The sequence below is a fragment of the Dipodomys spectabilis genome, unplaced genomic scaffold (assembly GCF_019054845.1).
Source record: "Dipodomys spectabilis isolate Male_0828 unplaced genomic scaffold, ASM1905484v1 ptg000054l, whole genome shotgun sequence".
NCBI classification, from domain to species: domain Eukaryota; kingdom Metazoa; phylum Chordata; class Mammalia; order Rodentia; family Heteromyidae; genus Dipodomys; species Dipodomys spectabilis.
In genome coordinates this window covers 40,119,057-40,139,816 of record NW_024870731.1, presented here as the reverse complement: position 1 = coordinate 40,139,816, position 20,760 = coordinate 40,119,057, and the positions used below count along the sequence as shown (strand labels likewise).

The 20,760-nt window shown below is 55.3% G+C and overlaps 1 protein-coding gene across 1 annotated transcript; it reads left to right on the top strand.

The window, feature by feature from the left end:
* Positions 1-868: 868 nt before the first annotated feature.
* On the top strand, positions 869-18,237 carry Ssuh2 (ssu-2 homolog). The gene is given in 12 exon segments (XM_042680256.1): positions 869-893; positions 5,718-5,821; positions 6,110-6,186; positions 7,250-7,379; positions 8,329-8,389; positions 9,261-9,385; positions 10,426-10,488; positions 11,794-11,879; positions 12,838-12,930; positions 13,431-13,536; positions 15,679-15,786; positions 18,091-18,237. Coding segments are annotated over 12 exon segments (1,125 nt in total).
* The last annotated feature ends 2,523 nt before the right edge of the window (positions 18,238-20,760 follow it).

Sequence of the window (20,760 nt, the reverse complement as noted above, 5' to 3'; positions counted from 1 at the left end):
GAAAAAGAAAAAAAGATCCACCAGTGGGGAGCGACTTGTCTGTTCAGAGGCATTGGGGACGAGACCACTGCGGCTCTGGTGTTCTGGTGGGGGTGGGTGGTGAGCATGGGGTGGAGGGGAGGGGGCAGGGCAGAAGAGAGGGTCCAAGACCTCCTGGGAGGTCCAATGTGGAGTCTGGTCCTGTGTGCATGGGGGGGAGGGGTGGCCCACGCGGGCTGGGCAGGGACCCAAGGAAATGGTCCCTGCCCTTCTGGGGAGGGGATGCGATGAGGGGCTTGCTCAAGGGCCCTGGGGCACATCCTGTGTGCTGGTGGTGGTCGAGTCCATCCAGAGCAACGGATCCTTGTTTGGGGGGGAGGGGCAGGCCGGTGCTGTCCGGCTCTGGACATTCATGCTTTAGACTCAGTCAGAGGAGGGGTGGGATTCCCGCCCCAAGCAAGAGCTCTGGGGAAACTCTCACTTGGGCACAGACAGGGCCCAGGCTGCTGTGTAGCTTTGGAGAATGCCTGGCTCCTAAGCTGAACCTCCAGGGCCAACCAGGAAGCTGGGACCCAGCACTTCAGAGACCCCCCCCCCCTCTCCAGGAGTCTGGGGCCCCCCTGGCTGCTCTCCCCAGGGGAGAAAGCCCTATGCAGGGGGTAGATGGCTCCCCGCTCCCCACAACACTTCCAGCTCTGCCTTGCTCAGGTGTGGCATGGGTGGGGGGGGCGCAGGGGGAGGTGCTGAGGGCATGGGCAGCTTTCCTGTGTTGTGTGCAGATCGCCAAACAATGGACCTGCTGTGGGAGGGGCAGAGAGGACCGACCCGCGCTGCCCTGAGCTCTGAAGCCTGAAGCACACACCACCTCCCGGCCGGCCGCGCTCCTACCATGGACAGAGACCGCAGTGGGGACAGTAAGTGGAGGGGGGGGCACTGGGCTGCGGCCCCTCCCTCCCCCCCTCTCCCCTCTTTCTTCCTCCTTCCCTCTCTCCCTCTCTCCCTTTGCCGCCTCTGTGGATGACTGGCATCTCACAGCCTCCTCTGTTTTGCCTCTGGATAAGAGAACAGGAAGTCAGTGATCACCCCAAGCCCATCCCTCCCTGACAGGGACCTGCCTCTCCTTCCTTTCTCCAGTGACAGTCCCTCACGCCGGAGGGGAATGGGCCCGGGAATCCATCGAGAGCTTGGGAACAGTGTATTGTTCGGTGGTACTGGGACTTGAACTCATTCAAAAGGGGTCTCTTGCATTTCTTTTTGGTCTGGGCTGGTCTCAAACTGCAATCCTCCCGAGCTCAGCCTCCCAAGTAGCTAGGATTACAGGTGTGAGCTACAGGTGCCTGTCCAGTTGTGAGCAATCTTCAGCACAGTCTTCTAGCCAAGAGCATGCTCATTACCAAATATGAAGCACAGTCCTGATAAGCCCGTCCTGTCATCATCAGAATAGAATTGCAGTGGCATGTCAGACCGCTATAGATCTAAGGAAGGAAATGGTGTTTTATGAGGAAAAGTTCTATGTTGAGAAAAATAAATGAAAGGAAACTTTTGATCCCTAATTAGGAAAGGCACCCTATTGGGAAGCCAGGGTTCAAGTCTAGATGGTGCTTTAAATTGGCTGTGTGCTCTTGAGGTAAGTCACTTAACTTCTCTGAGCCTCAGTTTCCCCATGGGTAAAAGGAGGTTGGAGCAGGGTACCCATAGCTTATGCCTGTCATCGCAGCTACTCAAGAGGCTGAGGTCTGAAGGTTCAAAGCCAGCCTGAGCAGGAAAGACGTGAGACTCTTACCTCCAATTAACCAGCAAAATGCCAGAAGTGGAGCTGGGGTTCAAGTAGTAGAGCACTAGCCTTGAGCAACAAATCTCAGGGACAGTGCCCAGCCCCTGAGTTCAAGCCCCAGGAGGGGCAAGGGGGGGGAGGGAGAGAGAGAAAGAGAGCGGCTGGTAGCCGCAGTGCCCTGGAGCAGACCTGGGTTCAGATCCACCCTCTGCCTCCACCTAATGGCTGTGTGGCTTGAGTCCCTCAACTGTTCTGTCTTGTGTTTGTTCGTCAGAGCGGGGAGCAGAGTTGTCATTTCACACGCACAGCACAATGCTGTGTTCTCCCGTCTCTCTCCACAGCCCCCTCCTCCCACATCCGTCCTCCCTTCCTGGTGCAGGAAGCCCCTTCCCATCCCTGAGAAAGGGCCGGGGACCTTGCTCCGCAGACAGCAGAGAGCCGGGCTTCGGGATGGCCAGGCTTTCTGGCCTCGTGAGGCCACCGATCATTCCTGCGCTCGTTCTTCTTGGCAAAACAGAGTTTTTGTTTTTCCTTTTCTTTATCCTCTGATCGTCTGAATTCCTATTTATAGTTGGGTGGTGCTGAGGATTGATCTCAGGGCCCGAGCTGGCTAGCAAGAGCCCTGCCACTTGAGCCACGCCCTCCGTCCTTTTTGCTTTTTAGGTTGCCTTTTGAGTAGTGGTTTACGTGTTTTCCCTGGGGCTAGCCTCACGCTGTGATCTTCCTCCCGAGTAACCGAGATTACAGATGTACACAAACACACCAGTCTTGTTTGATGAGCTGGGGTCTTGCTTGAATCTCTCTCTTTAGAGTGACTACTATGTGTGATGAGGTATTTGTAAGCCGTACCATCTTAACCATTTATATGTGAACAATCCAGCACATTCACATTGCTGTGCGCCCATTACCTGTATCCCCTGCCAGAACAATTTTTTTCTCTGTGTCCCTGCCCCCTCCCCTCCCCCTGGACCCCTGGCTCTCCTTTCTGTCTTTATGAATTTGATCCTGAATCTCCTCTTGTGCTTTCTCCACGTGATTCCAGCCACGGGGCCATTTGTGCACCCTGGCTGTGTGCCTTGTGTGTGACGCTCTGTGCACTGCACACTCCTATGTGCATGCTGCATGCCCGTTGTTCGCCAGGCCATCTGAGAGAGGCTGCTGTCCCCCCAAACAGCTCTCAGAGGAGACAGGAAGCTCACGGCTGGAGTCAGTATTAGGTTTTTAAAAAGAGGTAGTTGAGTAAGAACAGCACCACGCACGTGGTATTCAGGTAAGGGGTAGGTTTATTCAGTAGACCTGCTGGGACCAGGCAAGGTTGGCACTCCACGTAGCTGGGAAAGGCCTGGGAAAGAAAGAGAGCTGGGAAAGAGAGAGGAAAGAGAGAGAAAAGAGCTAGAAAAGAGAAGGGAGCTGGGAAAGAGAAGAGAAGAGAGCTAGAAAAGAGCTAGAAAAGAGAGTGTCTGGGAAAGGTGGGAAAGAGAGAGCTAGGAAAGAGAAGAGAAGGAAAGAGCTGAGAAAGAGCTAGAAAAGAGCAGAAAGAGCAGAGAGAGAGCGTCTGGGCCTGGGCTAGGCCTTATCTAGGGTATGGGCGGGGAAAGGTGTGGCCACATCAAATTCAGATGTGACCTCAGCGGATGCAGATGTGACCTCTTTCAGGTGTCCCAGTTGCCTAGGTAACGCAGGTACTGGGTGGAGACTTTGCTGGGAGGAGGGTGGAGTCTGCTCGCCATCCAGGGGCGGACCTTACAGTCAGGAGTCCAGCAGGACACCTGCATACTCAAGATGACTCATCCGGAATCTGGGCGGGAAGCATGGATTCCATTGATCTTCTGCGGAGAAGAGAAAGGCATCTTCAAAAGGGAGAGAGAAGCCAGGCGCCGGTGGCTCAGGTCTGTCATCCCAGCAGCTCTGGAGGCTGAGATCTGAGGATCATGGTTCAAAGCCAGCCTGGACAGGAAAGACTGTAAGACTCTAATGTCCAATAAAACTACCAGAAAACCGGAAGTGGCACTGTGGCTCAAGTGGTTAGAGTGCTAGCCTTGAGCTGAAGAGCTGAGGGACAGCGCCCAGGCCCAGAGTTCAAGCCTCATGACCACCACCATCACCACCAACAACAACAACAGCAAAGCGAGGGTGAAAGGCTTGCCCACGGTGTCTCTCTGCCTAAGGAAAACCCCTTTCATATGCAGGAAAAAGCAGCTCACACTTGGTGAGCAGAAACAACCAACGTCTTGTCTAATTGTCTTTGCAAAGATTTCCAAGTGACTGCATGGCACCATTGGGATGATGGCTAAACTTAAGCGTTCTAAGCATTCTTCTCCTCCCTCCCTCCCTCCCTCCCTCCCTCCCTCCCTCCCCCCCTTCTCCTCTCCCCTCATCTCTGCACGCTGGAGCTGACTGTCCTGGCTACATCCCAGGCTACCATTTTGCTTTTTCTCTGGAAAGAAGCAATGGAGGCAGGAACTACACCTGCCTGGAGAGCCTCAGCTCTCCATACGCAGCTCGGGACAGGCCAGCCCAGCTGGACAGCTGTCCCCCAACCAAACTCAGCCCTGGGGCTATGGGGCCAGGGACACGCCCCGTCTGGACACCCTGTGTGGGGCATTGTGCAGCGTCCAGTGACGCCTGCATTCTTGCGGGCCAGCCTGAGGCCCTTTGTTTTTGCACGAGGCACGCGGGCCGGATGAGTGTAGCCCCGGAGGCTCGCCCCGCCGCAGAGGTCAGGCTGGCCGTGGATGACGGATGGGGCTTCCAGCTTCCTGACTCATTTTTTCCTCTTCCCATCTCGGTCTGATCCCAGCTATGTGGCGTCCACGAGGGAGGGCAGGCCCATCCTAGGGGACGCGGTGGTCTTTGTGTGCCTGAGGCATTCATCAACGTCTTCTGGCATAAAGGGGAATGAAGGGGGAAGCCCTGGCTTCCGGGAGCCACGCCATTGGCTGGGTATTTATTACCTGACAAGGACAGGAGACCACGCACACTGACCTATTATGTGGACACAGATACCAGGGTGCGGGTGTAAGACAGGGGTGATGAATGACGGCTCAGGGGCCAAATTCCACCCTCTCACCCTCCACACACCTGTTTACCTGAGAAGCTCTGCACTGGAACAAAGTCCGGCTTCCTCACCGGTGCATTGTGCTCCAAAGACCTCATTGGGAAACAGAGACAGAGACGTCCATGTCCCCATGTCTAAAATAGCTCCATCCGGGCTCTTTATGCAAAACAGCTTTGAATCCCTGGGTCCTCGGTAGCCAATGACTAAAGGCATGTCTGCAAAGCCGTGAGCCAGGATGTGGGGCCGGGGCAAGGCCCTGGCCCGGCAGGAACAACATCCTGGGTTCGATCCCCCGTACCAACAAAGAAAAGACAAAGACAGACAAAGCAAAGTCGTGTGAGAACCAAGGTGCGGAGGGGAATGTTGGCATCGATGCACACATCGGCAGCCAGCACTCTGAACGGCCGGCCGTGGGACCCAGGCCCCTCCCGCAGCCGGGCCTCTGCTGCGGGCCCGTGTCCTCAGCCTACAGCGGCTCCCCTCCCTTCTCCTTCTAGCCTTTGTGTCTTCATAAACAGGGCATTTTATTAGCAAATGTACTGTTGGCATAAAGATCTTGAGCTTTAAGAGAGACGCCTCCCGGTGGCTCATGCCTGTCATCCTAGCTACCCAGAAGGCTGAGATCCGAGGATCGCGGTTCAAAGCCAGCCCGGGCAGGAAACTCCTTGACTCTTATCTCCAATAAACTACCAGAAAACCGGAGGTGGTGCTGTGGCTCAAGCAGTAGAATGCTCGCCTTGAGCTGAGGCGCCCAGGGACAGCGCCCAGACCCAGAGTTCAAGCCCCATGACCACCAACAACAAAAAAGAGAGGCGCCTCCTCCCCGCTTGGGAAGGGGGATCTCTGCCCTGCACCCAGGCTTAGATTTCCCCTTTCCGCATGGTCACCAGGGGCATCTGCCCACAGGTGTGCTGGACCTCAGCTTCGAGGCCGAGAGCCCTCTGGCGCCCCCTGCTGAACTCTTGGAAGGCCTGCCTGGCTGCGACTGGCTTCTTCAGGGGGGTCAGTAAGTGTGGGGGTGCTGGCTCCCATAGGGGGGGTGTGCTGGTCCCTGGGGACAGGCCTGGGGAGGACACAGCTGTCCGTTTCCCTGGGGACGGGATCTGGGTGGGATGGGGAGGAATCATCACCCCTTCCCTGCGTGCCCCCCCCCCCCCACCGGGGTCCGATACCTGGGCGCTGCCCTAGGAATCCGTGTTCACTCAGTCTAGGGATATGAAGTACGTTCCTTCTTTAACCCTGCAAATACTGGCTTCACTGAGCTCCCGTCCCGTTTCCCTCCCTCTCCTCCAGGACAGCAGATATTTTTCCCACCTTCCCAGGCCCCAGGGGAGCATCAGGCACCGACGCCCTGGTCCTTGTTCCTGGCACACAGGTGGGTTTTTGGTTGTGTATCCCCCCCCAGGACTCCCCCCATGGGGGTGTCAACCCTGATGGTACACCAGGATCCCTTGTGGGGGGCCGTGGGGGTCACCCCATCTCCAACACACTGGGCCAGGTTCTGCAGGGGTCTGCATGCCCTGAGTTCTTCAGGTTGGCAGCAAAACCAGCACTGGAGACTAGAGTCTGCGAACCGCAGCCTGGGCCAGCCCAGTCCATGGCCTGTTTTTGTGAGCGGAGCCTTACCCGAGTGTGGTCTGTGGCAGCCTTCACCCTCCAGGGGCCACTTGGTTTGCACAGGCCACGCGTGGCCTGCAAAGCGGAAATACCTTCATCTGGTAGAGGTTCGCCACACCCTGGTCTCCATCGTCATTGGGGCCAAGAACCTCTGGGTATTGACACGACCTGGGGTAGACCTCAGGTGTCCGGCCAGCTGAGTGGCGTGGCCTGGAGACAGCTTCCTTGTGTCTCGATCCTGCTGCCAGCCACATGCCACAGCCCCTGCCAGCCCACCTCCTGTCTCCTGCCACCATGCCGGCTGCACTGACAGGGCTGCCAGGCTGGATGGGGAGCAGCCAAGGGCCCTGAAGGCTGCCAGGGGCCAGGGCAGCTAGGAAGGAGTGCGGGGCGCAGGCCTCTCCCTCAAGGGTGTGTTTGGGGCAGGTGGTGTGCTCAGGGAAGAGGAGACTTTGGAGGAAGGGTGAGCTCCAGAGGCTCATGTTAGGGACTTGATAGTAGCCAACAATCTGCCGCCAGTTAGTAGACATGAGAGCCCCGACCTATTCTTGGGGGTCATCCACTCATGCATCCACAGTGTGGCGGACACAGGAGAGGGTGGACACCGGAGGTAGAGCCTGGCTTGGAAGTGACCGCAGACCGTGTCTTGGCTGGAAACACCTTGTCTTTGCTCTCTGCTCCCTGGCCACCGTGAAGTGAGCCGCTTGTTCTACCTCCAGGATGCTCTGCATCACGATGACCCAAAACAACGGAGCTAAGTGGCCATGAGCCCTGTGAGCCCACGGGCCCTTCCCAGACCTTCATTTTCTTGGTCCCAGCAGAGCCCCCGTGGTGACGGAGGAGGTGGCCCGGGAAGCCCTTCTCAGCTTCGTGAACTCCAAATGCTGTTACCCCAGCATGACAGCGGGAGACCTTGTCATCCAGGAATTGAGGCAACAGACCCTCTGTAGGGTAAGGGGCTGTGTGGGGGTGGGGGGCGGGGGGGGAAGGGGAGGCTGGGGCTCAGTGAGACAGAGGCAGGCGCTTGTGTGACAGGCACCAAGAGTCCTGGGGACAGAAATCATTATTCCTCACTGCAGGGAAATCCCATTTGTGACACCCAAACCACGTCAGGCTGGCACTCTACCACTGGAGTCACAGCTCCACTTCGGGCTCTCAAGTGGCTAATTGGAGATACAAGTCTCACTGATTTTCTTGCCTGACCTGGCCTCAAATCGCAGTCCTTAGATCTCAGCCTCCTGAGTAGCTAGGACTACAGGTGTGAGCTACTGGCTTTGGTTTGTTTTCAGATAGCGTTTATACCTGGTGCTAGCCTGGGACTGCCATCTACATAGCTGGAAATACAAGTCTGGCTTATTTGTTCAGATGGGGGGTCTCATGACTTTCTATCCATGCTGACCTTGAACTGAAGTCCTTTTGATTCTCAGCCTCCTGAGTTGCTGAAATTACAAGTGTGAGCCACTGTGCCTGGCTAGGACATCTTTTCTAGGTTGCATTTTCAGGTGCATTCGTACTGTCATCCTCTGATGAGCACACAAGCAGCGGCTAGTGGAGGGAGAGGCCACCTTTAGCTGTGTGACTTGGGGAAAGTCAGCTGACCCCTCTGAGCCTCCCATATCAAAAGAAGAGTCAAGTGATGCCCATGATCCCTTCTCTCTCTGAGATCCCGTGGGTGAAGGACTGGGGGCTGTAGGAGGCCTCAGGACATTTGGATGCAGAAATCCACAGAGAGCTGAACTGGCCACGTCCTGGGCTGGCTGAGCACCTGCAGTGGCGTGGTGTATCCAGGGCAGAGCCGCAGCGGTCAGCCTGCTCCAGGCAGCCCGAGGGGCCTGTGTGTGGGAGCCCCGCGGGGTGGGGCAGTGCTCTGCCTTGACCCTGGGCTTGTTTCCTTCCGTAGTACCGGCTGGAGACCTTCAGCGAATCTAGGATAAGCGAGTGGGCGTTCCAGCCGTTCACTGGTGAGTGAGATCTGTGCGGCTGGGGGTGTGAGGCTGGGGTGGGCAGCTATCTGGGTGTGTAGCTCAGCCTCTCACTATGGCTAAGAGGCCCCTCTGTGCCCAGCCTCAGTTTCCCTGTGGAATGGGGTGGGAGTCTTTATCTCCAAGCCTCTCCAGTGCTGATCTGCTCTGTGCTCCCTGTCTGGCAAATCATTCACAAGAGGCCTGGAGAAGCCCAGCATTTGCCTTCGGCTGCTTCTCTACGGGGCCAGAGAGCATGGCCTTGGGTGTCTGCCGGCTCCTACCATCCCACAGCACCCCGGAGGCCTAGAGTCCCACAGCCCACAGCCGCACCCTTCCATCTTCTCCTGAGCCCCAATTAGGGGCTCCGGTTCTCTGTCTCAGAAACCCCGAGCCATGTCTGCTTTCTGCAGGGCCTCTCAGGTCTATTCTTCTAGGTTCAGCCAGGTGTCTCCTCTTCCAGGAAGACTTGCTGGGTTATTTCTCCCAATGTTCTCTCTCCTCCTACCACGGCAGATCAGAGCTCTGACGAGGAGTTGGGTGTGGAAGAAGAGGGGGTGGGGATGAGGATCCCTTGGTGGCTGCCAGCCTTGGGCTGCTATTTTCTCTTTCATTCTCCTACTTGAGATTTTCTCCACCATCCTGTATCCCCATTGTAGAGGTGAGAGACCCGAAGGTCAGAAAGGTTAAGGAATTTGCTGGCAGAGGTGTGGCCATAGACCTAGAAAGTAAAAGAGCCAGACACCATCCGGGAGTTTACCCCCTGGGTGTGGGCCCCCATGTAACCTCCAGGAGCCCCAGGAACCCACTGAGCACCGGGTGAGTTCCCCCTGCTCCCCTCAGCTGTGCCCATGTCCCCCCCTTTCTGCAGACCATGCTGTTGACGGGCCCCAACAGGGCGCCTCTCCTGGCGTTTGGGAGATGGAGGTGCAGATGCCGCCCATGTTTCAGGAAGACACCAGAAGGTTCCAAGTGCCTCACTCTGCGCTGGTCAAGGTGAGGGGGATCATGGGAGGCCGTATGCTGCGCCACACCACGCCAAAGCACCCCCGATCTAGATCCAGCCCGGAGGCTCCTTCCTTGGGGAAAAGAAGGCCAATGGGGGAACCTACGGAGGGCCCAGGGCCTTTGCAACCGAACACCACAGTTAGGGAAGGAAGTCTCTCGTGGCAAAAAGATTGTTCTACTCACCAGCTCCATCCATCATCTACCTACAGGGCTATCATCTATCTACCAATCACTCTACCTGTTTATCATACCTATCATTTATGTGTCTATTGTATCTATCATCTATCCATCATCTATCTATGTTTCTATCATCTATCAATCTTTGTTTCTATTATATCTATCATTTATATGTCTATATATTTATCTATCATCAATCAAATTATCTGTCTTTTATATCTATGTGTCTTTCATCTGTCAGACTATGTGTCATATCTATGTGTCTATTATATCTATCATCTATGTATCTATTAATCAATAGATAATAGCTTGAACTCTGGGCCTGGGTGCTGTCCCTCAGCTCTTCGGCTCAAGGCCAGTGCACTACCACTTGAGCCACAGCGCCACTTCCGGTTTTCTGGTGGTTCATTGGAGATAAGACTCTCACTGACATTCCTGTCCAGGCTGGCTTTGAACCACGATCCTCAGATCTCAGCCTCCTGAGTAGCTAGGATGACTGGCGTGAGCCATCAGCTGGCTTAAAACCTTTCAATTCTTTTCGCCAAAGATCTTTCCATCCCATGATTCAGTGCATGCGGCTCACTCCGTGTCGGTGTCTGTGTGCAGGCTGTGCTAGAGGACCAGGTCCCAGAGCAGCCTGGGTGGGTGTGGGGAGAGTCACTGCCACTCCATGGCTGGCCATGGGGTCCTGGATCTGCCTTTCTCCCGTGCGTCCCTGTGTCCCGCTTCCCTCCTCCCTCCCCGTCCATCCTGTCTCTCCCAGAAGCAGCTCTTCTGTTTGGGGTCACGACATCATGGGGGTGGGGGACCCGCCTGGGACACTAGATGCCAGGAGAGCTCTTGGCTTTCAGGACTGTCACAAATGCCACGGGCGTGGGCGTTACAAGTGCAGCGTCTGCCACGGGGCTGGCACGGTGAGTCACGGGTGGGCAGCGGGTGGGGGAGCCACCCTGGGGGGCACGGTGGGTGGGGCGGCGGGGAAAGAGGCCTGGGCCCCAGTCACTCATGGTGAGCGCCCAGGCAAGTCGTCGCCCGTGCTGACCCTCCAGTTTCCCATCTGACACGGGGAGGCGCGTGTGTGCGTGAGAGTGTAGCTTCTGCGCTCTCCCCTTTGACATCTCCTTTCCATCCGTCATTGACTTCCTGCTGAGCACTAAGCCCTTGGGGTCCCCCCCCATACCCCGGCCCAGTATCCCCTTTGTAGCAGGCAGGGGAGCCAGGGAGGGTGGGGCTTGAACTCAAGGCCTTGCTCTCTCACTTGGCATATATATACATACATGATACGTGTGTGTGTGTGTGTGTCTGTGTGTGTAGGTCCTGGGCCCTGAACTCTGGGCCTGGGCACTGTCCCTTAGCTCTTCAGCTCAAGGCGGGCGCTCTACCGCTTGAGCCACAGCGCCGCTTCCTCGCTTGGCTTCTTTTGCTCATGGCTGGCACTTTGCCACTTGATTTCTGCCTCCACTGCCTCCATTTTGCTGGTTCCTTGGAGATGAGAGTCTCCCGAATTTGTGTGCCCCCCACTGGCTTTGAACCAGGATCCTCAGATCTAGGCCTCCTGAGCAGCTCACATGGCAGGTGCGGGCCACCAGGGTCCAGCAGAGGCAGTTCTGGAAGCTCTGTGGAGGTGTCCAGGCCTGTCCTAGCTGCTGGCCGACCTGCCCCGGGCGGGTCTTGGCTTATGGTTGCTCCGCTCCAGCCTCTGCCTGTGGTCCTCTGGCTCCTTCCCCAGAGCCTTTTGTATCCCCAAGGCTGTGAGTCACCGGACCCAGGACCCTGGCTTCTCTGAGGTCCTGTGGCCCCATCTAACCTAAGCATGCTAGTAAAGAGTGCTTCCCAGGAGGTCCCTTCCAGAGAGGTTCCAGGGCACTTGCTTTGGGCTGATTTTGAATCCAGACCAGCACAGGGGCCTAAGCAGATCTCCAGGCCTTTTGGGGCCTCAGCCTTTGCAGAAATCAACCAACCAACCACACCTTCAGGGTGGGAACCATCCTAGAATCCAGGCTAACTCCTCCCTGGCCTTGGCTCTCCAGACTCGAGCTGCCCCACACTGCCCCCTGCTGTCCAAAACCACCTCTCCCAGGCCCTGCCCTCCCCATCCCCAGTCTGGCTGTACGCAGCCCCTTTCTCTGGTCCGCCCGCTGTGGTGGAATCATCCAGGCTTGGGACGCCCTTGGCCTGGCTTCCAGGGAGCCAGTGGCAGAGGCAGTGTGGGTCCGCAGGTTCGATGTCCATCCTGCAGCAGAGCCAGGAGCAAAGCGGGGCAGGTCCGGAGGTGTCACATGTGCTCCGGATCCCACAGACGCAGGTAGGTGCGGGTCTTGCAGCCCACGGCAGGCGGGTGGTGGGGAGGGGTTCCTCTTGTCCCAAGGCCTGGCATTTCTGGATTTTATGGGCAGTGACCAAGCCACCTCTACGGGTCAGTGCAGAGAGGAAGAGAGTGGGGAAGGAGCTAGGAGAAGGACCCTGCCCATATAGCAGGGTCTGCATGAGGAAGAACCAAGGAAAGTTGATTGACAAGAGCAACATCCTATCTCTGCTCAGGATTTGGGACCAGTGAGCTACTGCAGTTTGTAAACGCTTCCTCTCACACATGTGCACACTTTTACCATGAAACGGCAAACCGCGAGGCGTAGAACGGCTCACCGCCGGGTTGGTTGGTGATCCTTTGGCCCAGACACTCAGCCTGAGTCCTTCATTGGTTGCCATCTGCCTTCCACCGTGATTGATGAGGGAGGTCTTTAGTTGGGAAAGAAACTGAGACTTATTTCATTTGCGAGTAAAAGGAACCCCACTGAAGTTGGCTTTGACCACAGAGCAAAACAGCAAAATAGCAAGCCTGTCTAGGTCTACACACGGTAAAAATCGAGGGGGATATGTATGTATATTGGCTTCAGGTACAGCTGGATTCAGGTGTTTAAATAATGTCACAGGCTGGCATGGTGGAAGGGACCACTGATAGTTTCAATCCAGTAACCCCTCCTTTCCTGATCATTCTAGCAAGCCCTTCTTGGAAGGCTCCCACGGTGTTTATTCGGGTCCTGTGTCCATCTTTGTACTGACTGCCATTGCTAGGGCCAGGGATAAGACCGTGGACCAGCTCGAGCTAGACACAGAAGGGAGGGATGGTTAGGTGGGGGGAGAGCCACCATGGGAAGGAGGGCATGAACAGATAAACACAATGGAAGGCCACCCCGGCGCGCGAGCACCTTCCTGTGGGAGGAGGGCTTGGGGGTGGGACTGATCTGAGGAGGCCTGGCCCTCAGGTGCTGCACGTGCTCGGGGCGGGGCCACAGGATGTGTGGCACCTGCAAGGGGGAGCGGAAGCTGCTGCACTTCGTCCAGCTGGTCATCATGTGGTAAGTGCCGGCCTGGGCCTGGGCGAGGGGGCCGGGCCTGACACACAGCAACTCTCCCTGGTATGGGGGGCTGTGGGGTCTCAGGGAAGGTGAAGAGCTCCCTGAAGAGGAGCTGGGGGTAAGGTGGAGGCTGAGGACGGCCTTTGGTACACGTGGATCTGAGTTCAGGTTCTGCCAGCACTGCCTAGAAGAGCAGCAATCACCCATCGCGGGCAGCGATGGGTAGGAATGTCGGTGGTGTCCTCCCTCATCTCCAGACGTGAAGGGCCTGGCTGAGGGGCCCGTCCCCTCCCCTCGGAGGTGGGATCGGGTCCATCCAGGGGCTGCGTGGCCTGCGTGGCCTGCATGGCCTGTGTGGCCTGCGTGGCTACTGGCTTCTAGATCTCCAGGTGGGGGGGCTTCAGCCCCAGCTCCCACGGTGTCCCTCACGCAGTCTCCAGCCCAGGTGTGCAGGATCCCAGCCCCGCCTTCCCACCTGGCACACTCCTCTCTTCTCCCAGGAAGAACAGCCTGTTTGAGTTTGTGTCTGGGCGTCAGCTTCGGTGCCCCGCGGAGCTGCTAGCGAAGGCCAAGGGAGAAAACCTCTTCCGGGACGAAAACACCACGGTGAGGAGGGTGTCTCAGAAGATGGGGGCCTCGGGGGGCCCCTGCCCTGGGCTGTCCTTGGTCTGCAGCTGGAAGTGGGCGAGGCCAGAGCCGTCCAGGCAAGGAAGAGGCTGCTCCTCTCTCTCTTCCACCACAGACGTGGAGAGCTTTGCCCATGTGCCAGGCCTGGACTGGGTCCGTGGGTACCATATAAAATGTCTGCCCCTCACGGCTGTCCCGCCTGGTGAAGGAGAGAAAGAGGCCGTGTGTTAGGGTGGCGGTAGTGCCAGGGTGATGGAGACGGGCTGGGTCCGGGCCAGGGGACAGGAGGCCCGGGGTGCTGGGGTGGGCTGCGGGGAAGGCGGGCCTCTCTGTGGAAATGCCCACAGCACAGTCGGGGAGTGGATTGTGTGGCTTCTGAGCAGGGGTGGGGATGGGGGGGCGTTGGAAGGGCAGAGGCTCCCACGGCAGACGGAAATGAGCTGGCAGAGTCTGGAGCTCTGGCAACGAGAAGTCAGCCACCAGACCACTTTTCCAGGCCCACGGCTAGAACCCTGGCCCAGTGTTTGTGTTTGCCAGTGAAGTTCCATGGGAACCCAGCCCCACTTTCTTTTTGTTTAAGACCAGATTGCGATCACCTTCTTTTTAAACGTTTATTATCTTCAAGTAGTTGTACAAAGGAGGCGCCACTTAACATAGCAGTTTATGGGGACAATGCACAGTGAGCAGCGTCACCCCTTCCACATTCTCACCCCCTCTTAGATACGCCCCTCCCTTACTTTTCTTAATTTTGTGGTATAGGCAATGAATTCCTTTTTTTCTAATTTTATTTCACTGTAAAGGTGCTGGGCAGAGGGTTACAGTCATGACTCAGGCTGTGGGTACACCACTTGCTGGCATTGTTACCCTTCCCTTCTTGTCATCCCACTATCCCTCCCCTCCCCCACCAACAATGAATTCTTAACTTCATTTGTCTGCCCCACCCCCCTTCTGCTCGCCCTCTTGCAAATACCCCTATCCTGACGCTGATTTTGTTGGGTTCTGACCTAGTCTTTCTCAAAAAATTAAACTATTTGAGCTCCCCCGAGTCTATTATACTTCAGTTAATTCATTTGTAACCACCTGCATACTACTTACAGATTTATAAGCACATTCTATCTACCACAAGTGAGGGAAAACAGGCAACCTGTGTTTCTCTGGGTCTGGCTTATGTCACTTAATGTAATTTTCCCCAAGTCCTTCCATTTCCTTACAAATGGTACAATATCATTCTTCCTGATAGATGAATAAAATTCCATTGTGCGTATATACCCATTTTCTTGTTCCATTCACTCATTGAGAGCATTTGGGCTGATTCCATATCTTGACTATGCTAAACAATGCTGTAATGCACATAGTTGTGCTGGTGGCTTTATTGTAACCTTGTTTGTGCTCTACTGGATTTGTGCCCAGGAGTGGGATTGCTGGGTACTAAGGTAGTTCTATGTTTATTCTTTTGAGGAACCTCCATATTGCCTTCCAGAGTGGTTGCACAAATTTGCATTTCCACCCACAGTGTAGTAGCATTCTCTTTTAGCTATACCCTTGCCAGCATCTGTTGGGTTCTTTGTGGGTCAGTGCCTGACATCCTTGGGCAGTTTTGATGTGGAAAATAGAAGTTGGCTCTTTCCTGCAGTCCATGTGCAGCAGCTAGTGCATCCACATCCACAGGGCCCACTGTGTATGTACAGAGCTGTGGGTTTCCCCTCCCCCCACGAACCACTGCGCATGTGCAAAACTGTTAGGAGTACACCCACAGGGCCCATTGAGCATGTGCAGAGAGCTGTGTGTCCACACCAGGCCACTGTAAGTCCACTGTGCATGTGTATGTGCAGAACTGTGCAGCTACACCCACACGGATCACTGCGCATGTGCGGAGGGCTGTGGTGTCCTGCACCGAGCAGTATTTCCTGACAGAGTAGGCCCATGCAAGGTTTGCTGGGGATTATGGGCTCCATTTCTGATTATGGCACCCTGCCCCTTGTGTGGGAACTCCTGGGCTCAGAAGGTGTGCATTCAGGGTCTGCAGAGGCAGAGCACATGCCCCAGCCCACAGAGTGCTCAAGGGGTGAGGTCCTTCTCTTCCTCTGGGGCTGAGAAGGTGTCTGTGTCTGTCTCTTGCAGGTGTACCCCATTGTGGACTTCCCCCTACGGGACATCTCTCTGGCCTCCCAGAGGGGCATCGCGGAGCATGGAGCTTCTGTGGCCTCCAGGGCCCGCGTCCTGCAGCAGGTGAGCTGGACAGGGATTGGGGCTGGGCCGTTGAAAGCCGAGGCTCCTGGGGTTGGACTGTCGCTGCTTCCCCTGGTCATGGGAAAGGGTGATGCTGTCTCTCAGCCTGGGGCCTCTTTCCTGAGAATGTCAGGGCTGAGGAGAGCAGAGGGGAGCGGGACCCAGTGTGAGGTGGCAGAGGGTAGAGAGCCCGGGAGCAGGAGGAGGCCGCAGCGGCCTGCATTGTGATTCTGGGAGGCAGGAAGCTATTGGTAGGTTTCTAGTGTCTTTTTTATTCAGCTCCCTGATGTTCACACGGGAGAATGAAAAGGTGAGATTCAAGCCAGAGTCTGGGCTAGAACACAGGCAGCCTTTGGCCCCATCTTTGTTCCCACCCCCCTGGTTTGGGCGGCTTATCCTGACGGCCACCAGGTGGCAGCAGTGCTCACAGTTTTTCCAGGCCTTCCAGCCCCGGTAGCCTTGTTGGCTGGGGGTCTCAGAGCCTGGGGTGTAAATGTACTTTCCCAGCTCTTCATATTGGTTGAGCAGGAACCCAGGGCCTGATGGGAAAAGAAGAAGCTTTTAAGCGGGAACACAGAGCATTGTGGGAAGAAGAAGCGCCACCGATAGGCCACCTGTTGTCTCCCACATGTTGTGTCTGCCATTTCTTACTCCTGTCTTCTGAGGAGACCTAACTCTCCTTCACAGGGACAGCCACCCCTCAGCCTCCCAGACTTTCTGCATTCAGGTTTTTATACAAAACCTCCATAGCACAAGTCTCACAAGGCTAAGAACACTATTTATGGCTGATTGATTGACGGGAGGCTGTCTTCCTGGAGTGAAATCCAAATTCCTGACTTTTCCTCTGCCTGACAAGAGGCCCAGAGAGGGGAGGAATTGGCCAGGGTCAGACAGCCTCTCTGTAGCAATGGAAAAAGCTAGCTCAGGCCTAAAGGGAGCAGCCCCAGCGGGGGTGGGTGAAGGAACTAGGGCCCTTTCGTTGGAGCCACACATTGTGGAGATGTTTACTTACCAGGTTGGCACCTGCTTCTCAGACGCACCCTCCATTGAGGTATTAGATGCTTTCTTCCTTTCTGTGGGCCCCAAATGTTCTTGTCTGTGAAATGAGGGGCACGAGGCTTGTCTTAGTGTGGAACTGGAGACTGGGGAGCTCAGGTTTCTGTAGTAGAGTATGGGATGGGGATAGGTTGCCCAGAGAGAGCAAAGGCCAGGCCTGCAGAAAGTTCCAGGGAGGTATAACTTCCCAGGAGTCATGTTCCTGCATCATGGGTGTAGCATTCTTGCTAACCACACAGCAGCCTGGAATGCTAATAGAGATGGGGTCTCTGTGGGAGCCCTGGGCTCTCCCTTGAGGTGAGGCTGGGGTGCGGTGTTCAGGGCCATGTGAGTTGGTCAGGCTGTGGACCCACTGCTCAGAGAAGGGGATGGAGAAGGAGGGATTTAAGATGTCTCTGTGGAAAGGTGGGGGGGGGAGTTCAGTGAGCCCATGGGCCTCAGTATCCCCAGCTTTTGAAGAAGAATGAACATTAGAGAGACATTTTTCAAGGTAGGTCATGATGGTGGTAGTGAGAGAGGTCTTAGATGATAGCTAGACATAACCCACCAGCCCTTGAAGTTTGTATGGCATCATATTTTATCTTTTTCTTGTGCTGATACCAAGGCTTGAACTCAGGGCCTTTGGCTCTCACTTGACTTTGCCTCTCAGGGCTGGTGCTCTACGGCTTGAGCCACAGCTTCGCTTCTCACTTTTGGCTAGTTAGTTGGCAATAACCGTCTTTTGCATTTATCTGCCCAGGCTAGCTTTGGACTGTAATCCTCAGCGCTCAGCATCCTGTGTAGCTAGGCTTCTAAGCATGAACCATCAGCACTCAGTTTTAATGTTTCATCTTAAAACTTCAATTCAAAATTTGTCAAGCACGCCATTCTGTCTCGGTGGTGGTTTTGAAAGATGTTTAAAGTGGGTATCCTGTGCCTTCCTGCAGCACCTTGCTTAGAAATAAATTCTCCTAGAAGACCTGGTCTTTGGCCGGTGGCTTCCTGGAACTTTCTGCGGGAGGCCCATGGCCCCACTAGCTGAACCTAGAAGCAGATGGTGGCTAAAGGAGTCAGGTTGGCCCAGAGCCTAGGCTTCAGGAAGGAGCATAGTAGGAGATTGGAGACCAAGTGTGCCAACAACTCCAGATTTCCTATCAACTTGGCAGCAGGCGCGTTATTCTGCAGGCAGTAAGGAGCTGCAGAGGATTCTTGAGCCGGTGAAATGCCTCAAAGGAACACTGAAGTGTTTTTGGCCATTTGTCTCCTCAGCGCCAGACCATTGAGCTGATCCCCCTCACGGAAGTTCATTACCAGTACCACGGGAAGACGCGTGTCTACTACATCTATGGCACCGACCACCAGGTGTACGCAGTAGACCACCCTGAACGGTACTGCTGTGGCTGCACGATCATCTGACGGGTGTGGTTGTCCCCAGGGCCCGACAAGGGGACAGCTCCACTCGTGGTTGACTGCCCTGGATGATGCCCCTTGGCAGTCCTTCCAGAAAAATCAGCTCGTCATTTATCAAGATGCACCTCTGTGCAGAGCTGGTTTGATGGACTCCATCTTTCATCTGCAAGAATTCACCTGGATGCGTTCCTTTAGAACAAGCGAGAAGTCATTTCAATGGCAGGTGGCGCCTCTGGTCTCTGAGCTCAGGCCGGGTCCAGTGGGTGCTGCCATGGTGTCCGCCTGGCTCAGCTGTGATGTCTTCCTGTGTGCATCTCCTGTTGGGCTGAGCATTGGGGAAATGGCAGAAGATGCACACCGATGGGCCCAATAGCAAGGCTCTCCTGGCCTTCCATGACCGCCGGCCTCTCACTGATGGGAAATGCTCATTCCACACCAGGCTCGTGGGTTACTCCTTCACACAGTGCACACTCTCCTTTGTGTTCAGTCCTGTTCTTGGGCTCTCCCCCTCCCCCCACGGACACCTTGTTTGAAATGCCCTCGGATCTCCCTCTTCCTTTCAATTCTTCTGTGGGCTCCTTACAGCTTCTTGTGGGGTCATGGCTCAGCATTTACAGATTAAATCTTGTACTTACAACCCCTCCCCCAAGTTTCTTCTACTTTCTCCGTTCTATGGGAAAATTGGACAGAAGTGGGCTCTCTCTAAAGCTTATTCTAGCAGAAAAAGGAATTGTCGTGTGCGTGAAGGCTGACGGCCAGTGGCCCCTGTGCACTGTTGGTTTGTGAACCCGCAGAGAGATTCTGGCTGGAGAGAAGAGCTTGCACGGGGCAGTGGAGCAGCAGGAAAGGAAAGCTGCTGTGAGTTCCCCCCACTCCCCACCCACTGTACGGGTGCCCAGCTCAGGTAGTTCTGGCAAAATCCCAGGTGGATCTGACAGCTGATAACCATTGCAGGGTTTCTCTGTTGGGTCAGGGTTGATGGCCTTTTCTCCAGTCAGGATATGACTTTATTTGCTACTGTCATGTCTTCCTTTTGCTCTGGGCTGATGTGGACGTTGCTATATGGCCATAGGCTCAGTAAAGTCTCTGGGGCAGAGAAGAGCACAGAAAGCCACACTTTTAACTGGATCATCTGTTAGGACTAGGTCCCAGCCTGGTTCAGTTATGCTTTAGAACAACATTACACTCCAGTGCCTTCCTCTTTTTATTTTGCCAGTCCTGGGGCTTGTACTCGGGCCTGGACTCTGTCCCTGAGCTTTCTTTGCTCAAGGCCAGAGCTCTACCACTTGAGCCACAGTACCATGGGGTGGTTTATTAGAGATAAGAGTCTCATAGAGTTTCCTGCCTGGGCTAGCTTTGAACTGTGATCCTCAGATCTCAGCCTCCTGAGTAGCTAGTATCATAGGGGTGAGCCACTGGTGCCCGGTTTTTCTTCTTTCTTTATTGCTCTGCCAGAAGAGAATCCTAGTGACACCCTCCTCTTTTTTTCTTTGTGCTGGTTCTGGTGATTGAACATAGAACTTGGGTGCTGTCTCTGAGCTTTATACTCAAGGCTAGCACTCTAACACTTGAGCCACAGCTTTACTAATGGGTTTCTGGTGGTTAATTGGAGGTAAGAGTCTCATGGAGCCAGACGCTGGTGGCTCACACCTGTAATCTTAGCTACTCAGGAGGCTGAGATCTGAGGATTGCAGTTCAAAGCCAGCGGGGGCAGGAAAGTCCACGAGACTCTTATCTCCAATAAACCACTAGAAAACTGGAAGTGGTGCTGTGGCTCAAGGGGTAGAGTGCTTGCCTTGAGCTGAAGAGTACAAGGACAGTGCCCAAGCCCAGAGTTCAAGCCCCACGACCAGTAAAAAAAAAAGTCTCATGGATTTTCCTGCTCTGGCTGACTTTGAACCACAATCCTCAGATCTCAGTCTCACCAGTAGCTAGGATTACAGGTGTGAGTCATGTAGCTTTGTTTTTCACTAGCTACTGGGTATGGTGATCATTGAGGCAAAATAGGTGAGACAAACAACTTGAAGGATTTAACGTCTCAGCTATCTTGTTAGCTCTATTGGACCGGGGACGCCTGGGAATAAGTCGCTCTCCAGGTGTGTCTGTGAGGCATCTCCTCAGAGGACTCTGGGAGGGGAGACTTCCCGTAACACAAGAGCACCATCTGTTAGGCTGGGGCCCCGGTGAATGACAGGGGGAAGGAAGCCAGCCTGCGTGGGTGTGCCGCTCCCTGCTCCCTGGCTGCCACAAAGCGAGTGGCCTCCTCTGCCTCGAGTCTCCCACGCTGACATTCAGCCTCCCCTCAGGGCCCAGCCACAGGCCAGCCACTCATGGCCTGAATTCAGAAACGGTGAGCCCAACAGCTCCCCACTCCTGTAAGTGGCTCTGCAGGCATTTTCCCGGGAAGGAGACGTCTGAAGGACACAGGAGGAAAGGTCTAGTAGGGGCCACGGTTCCAGAGGCCTCAGTCCATGGTCAGCTGGCTGCGTCATTCAGGTCTGATGGGAAGTGGGGCAGACCAGCTCACCT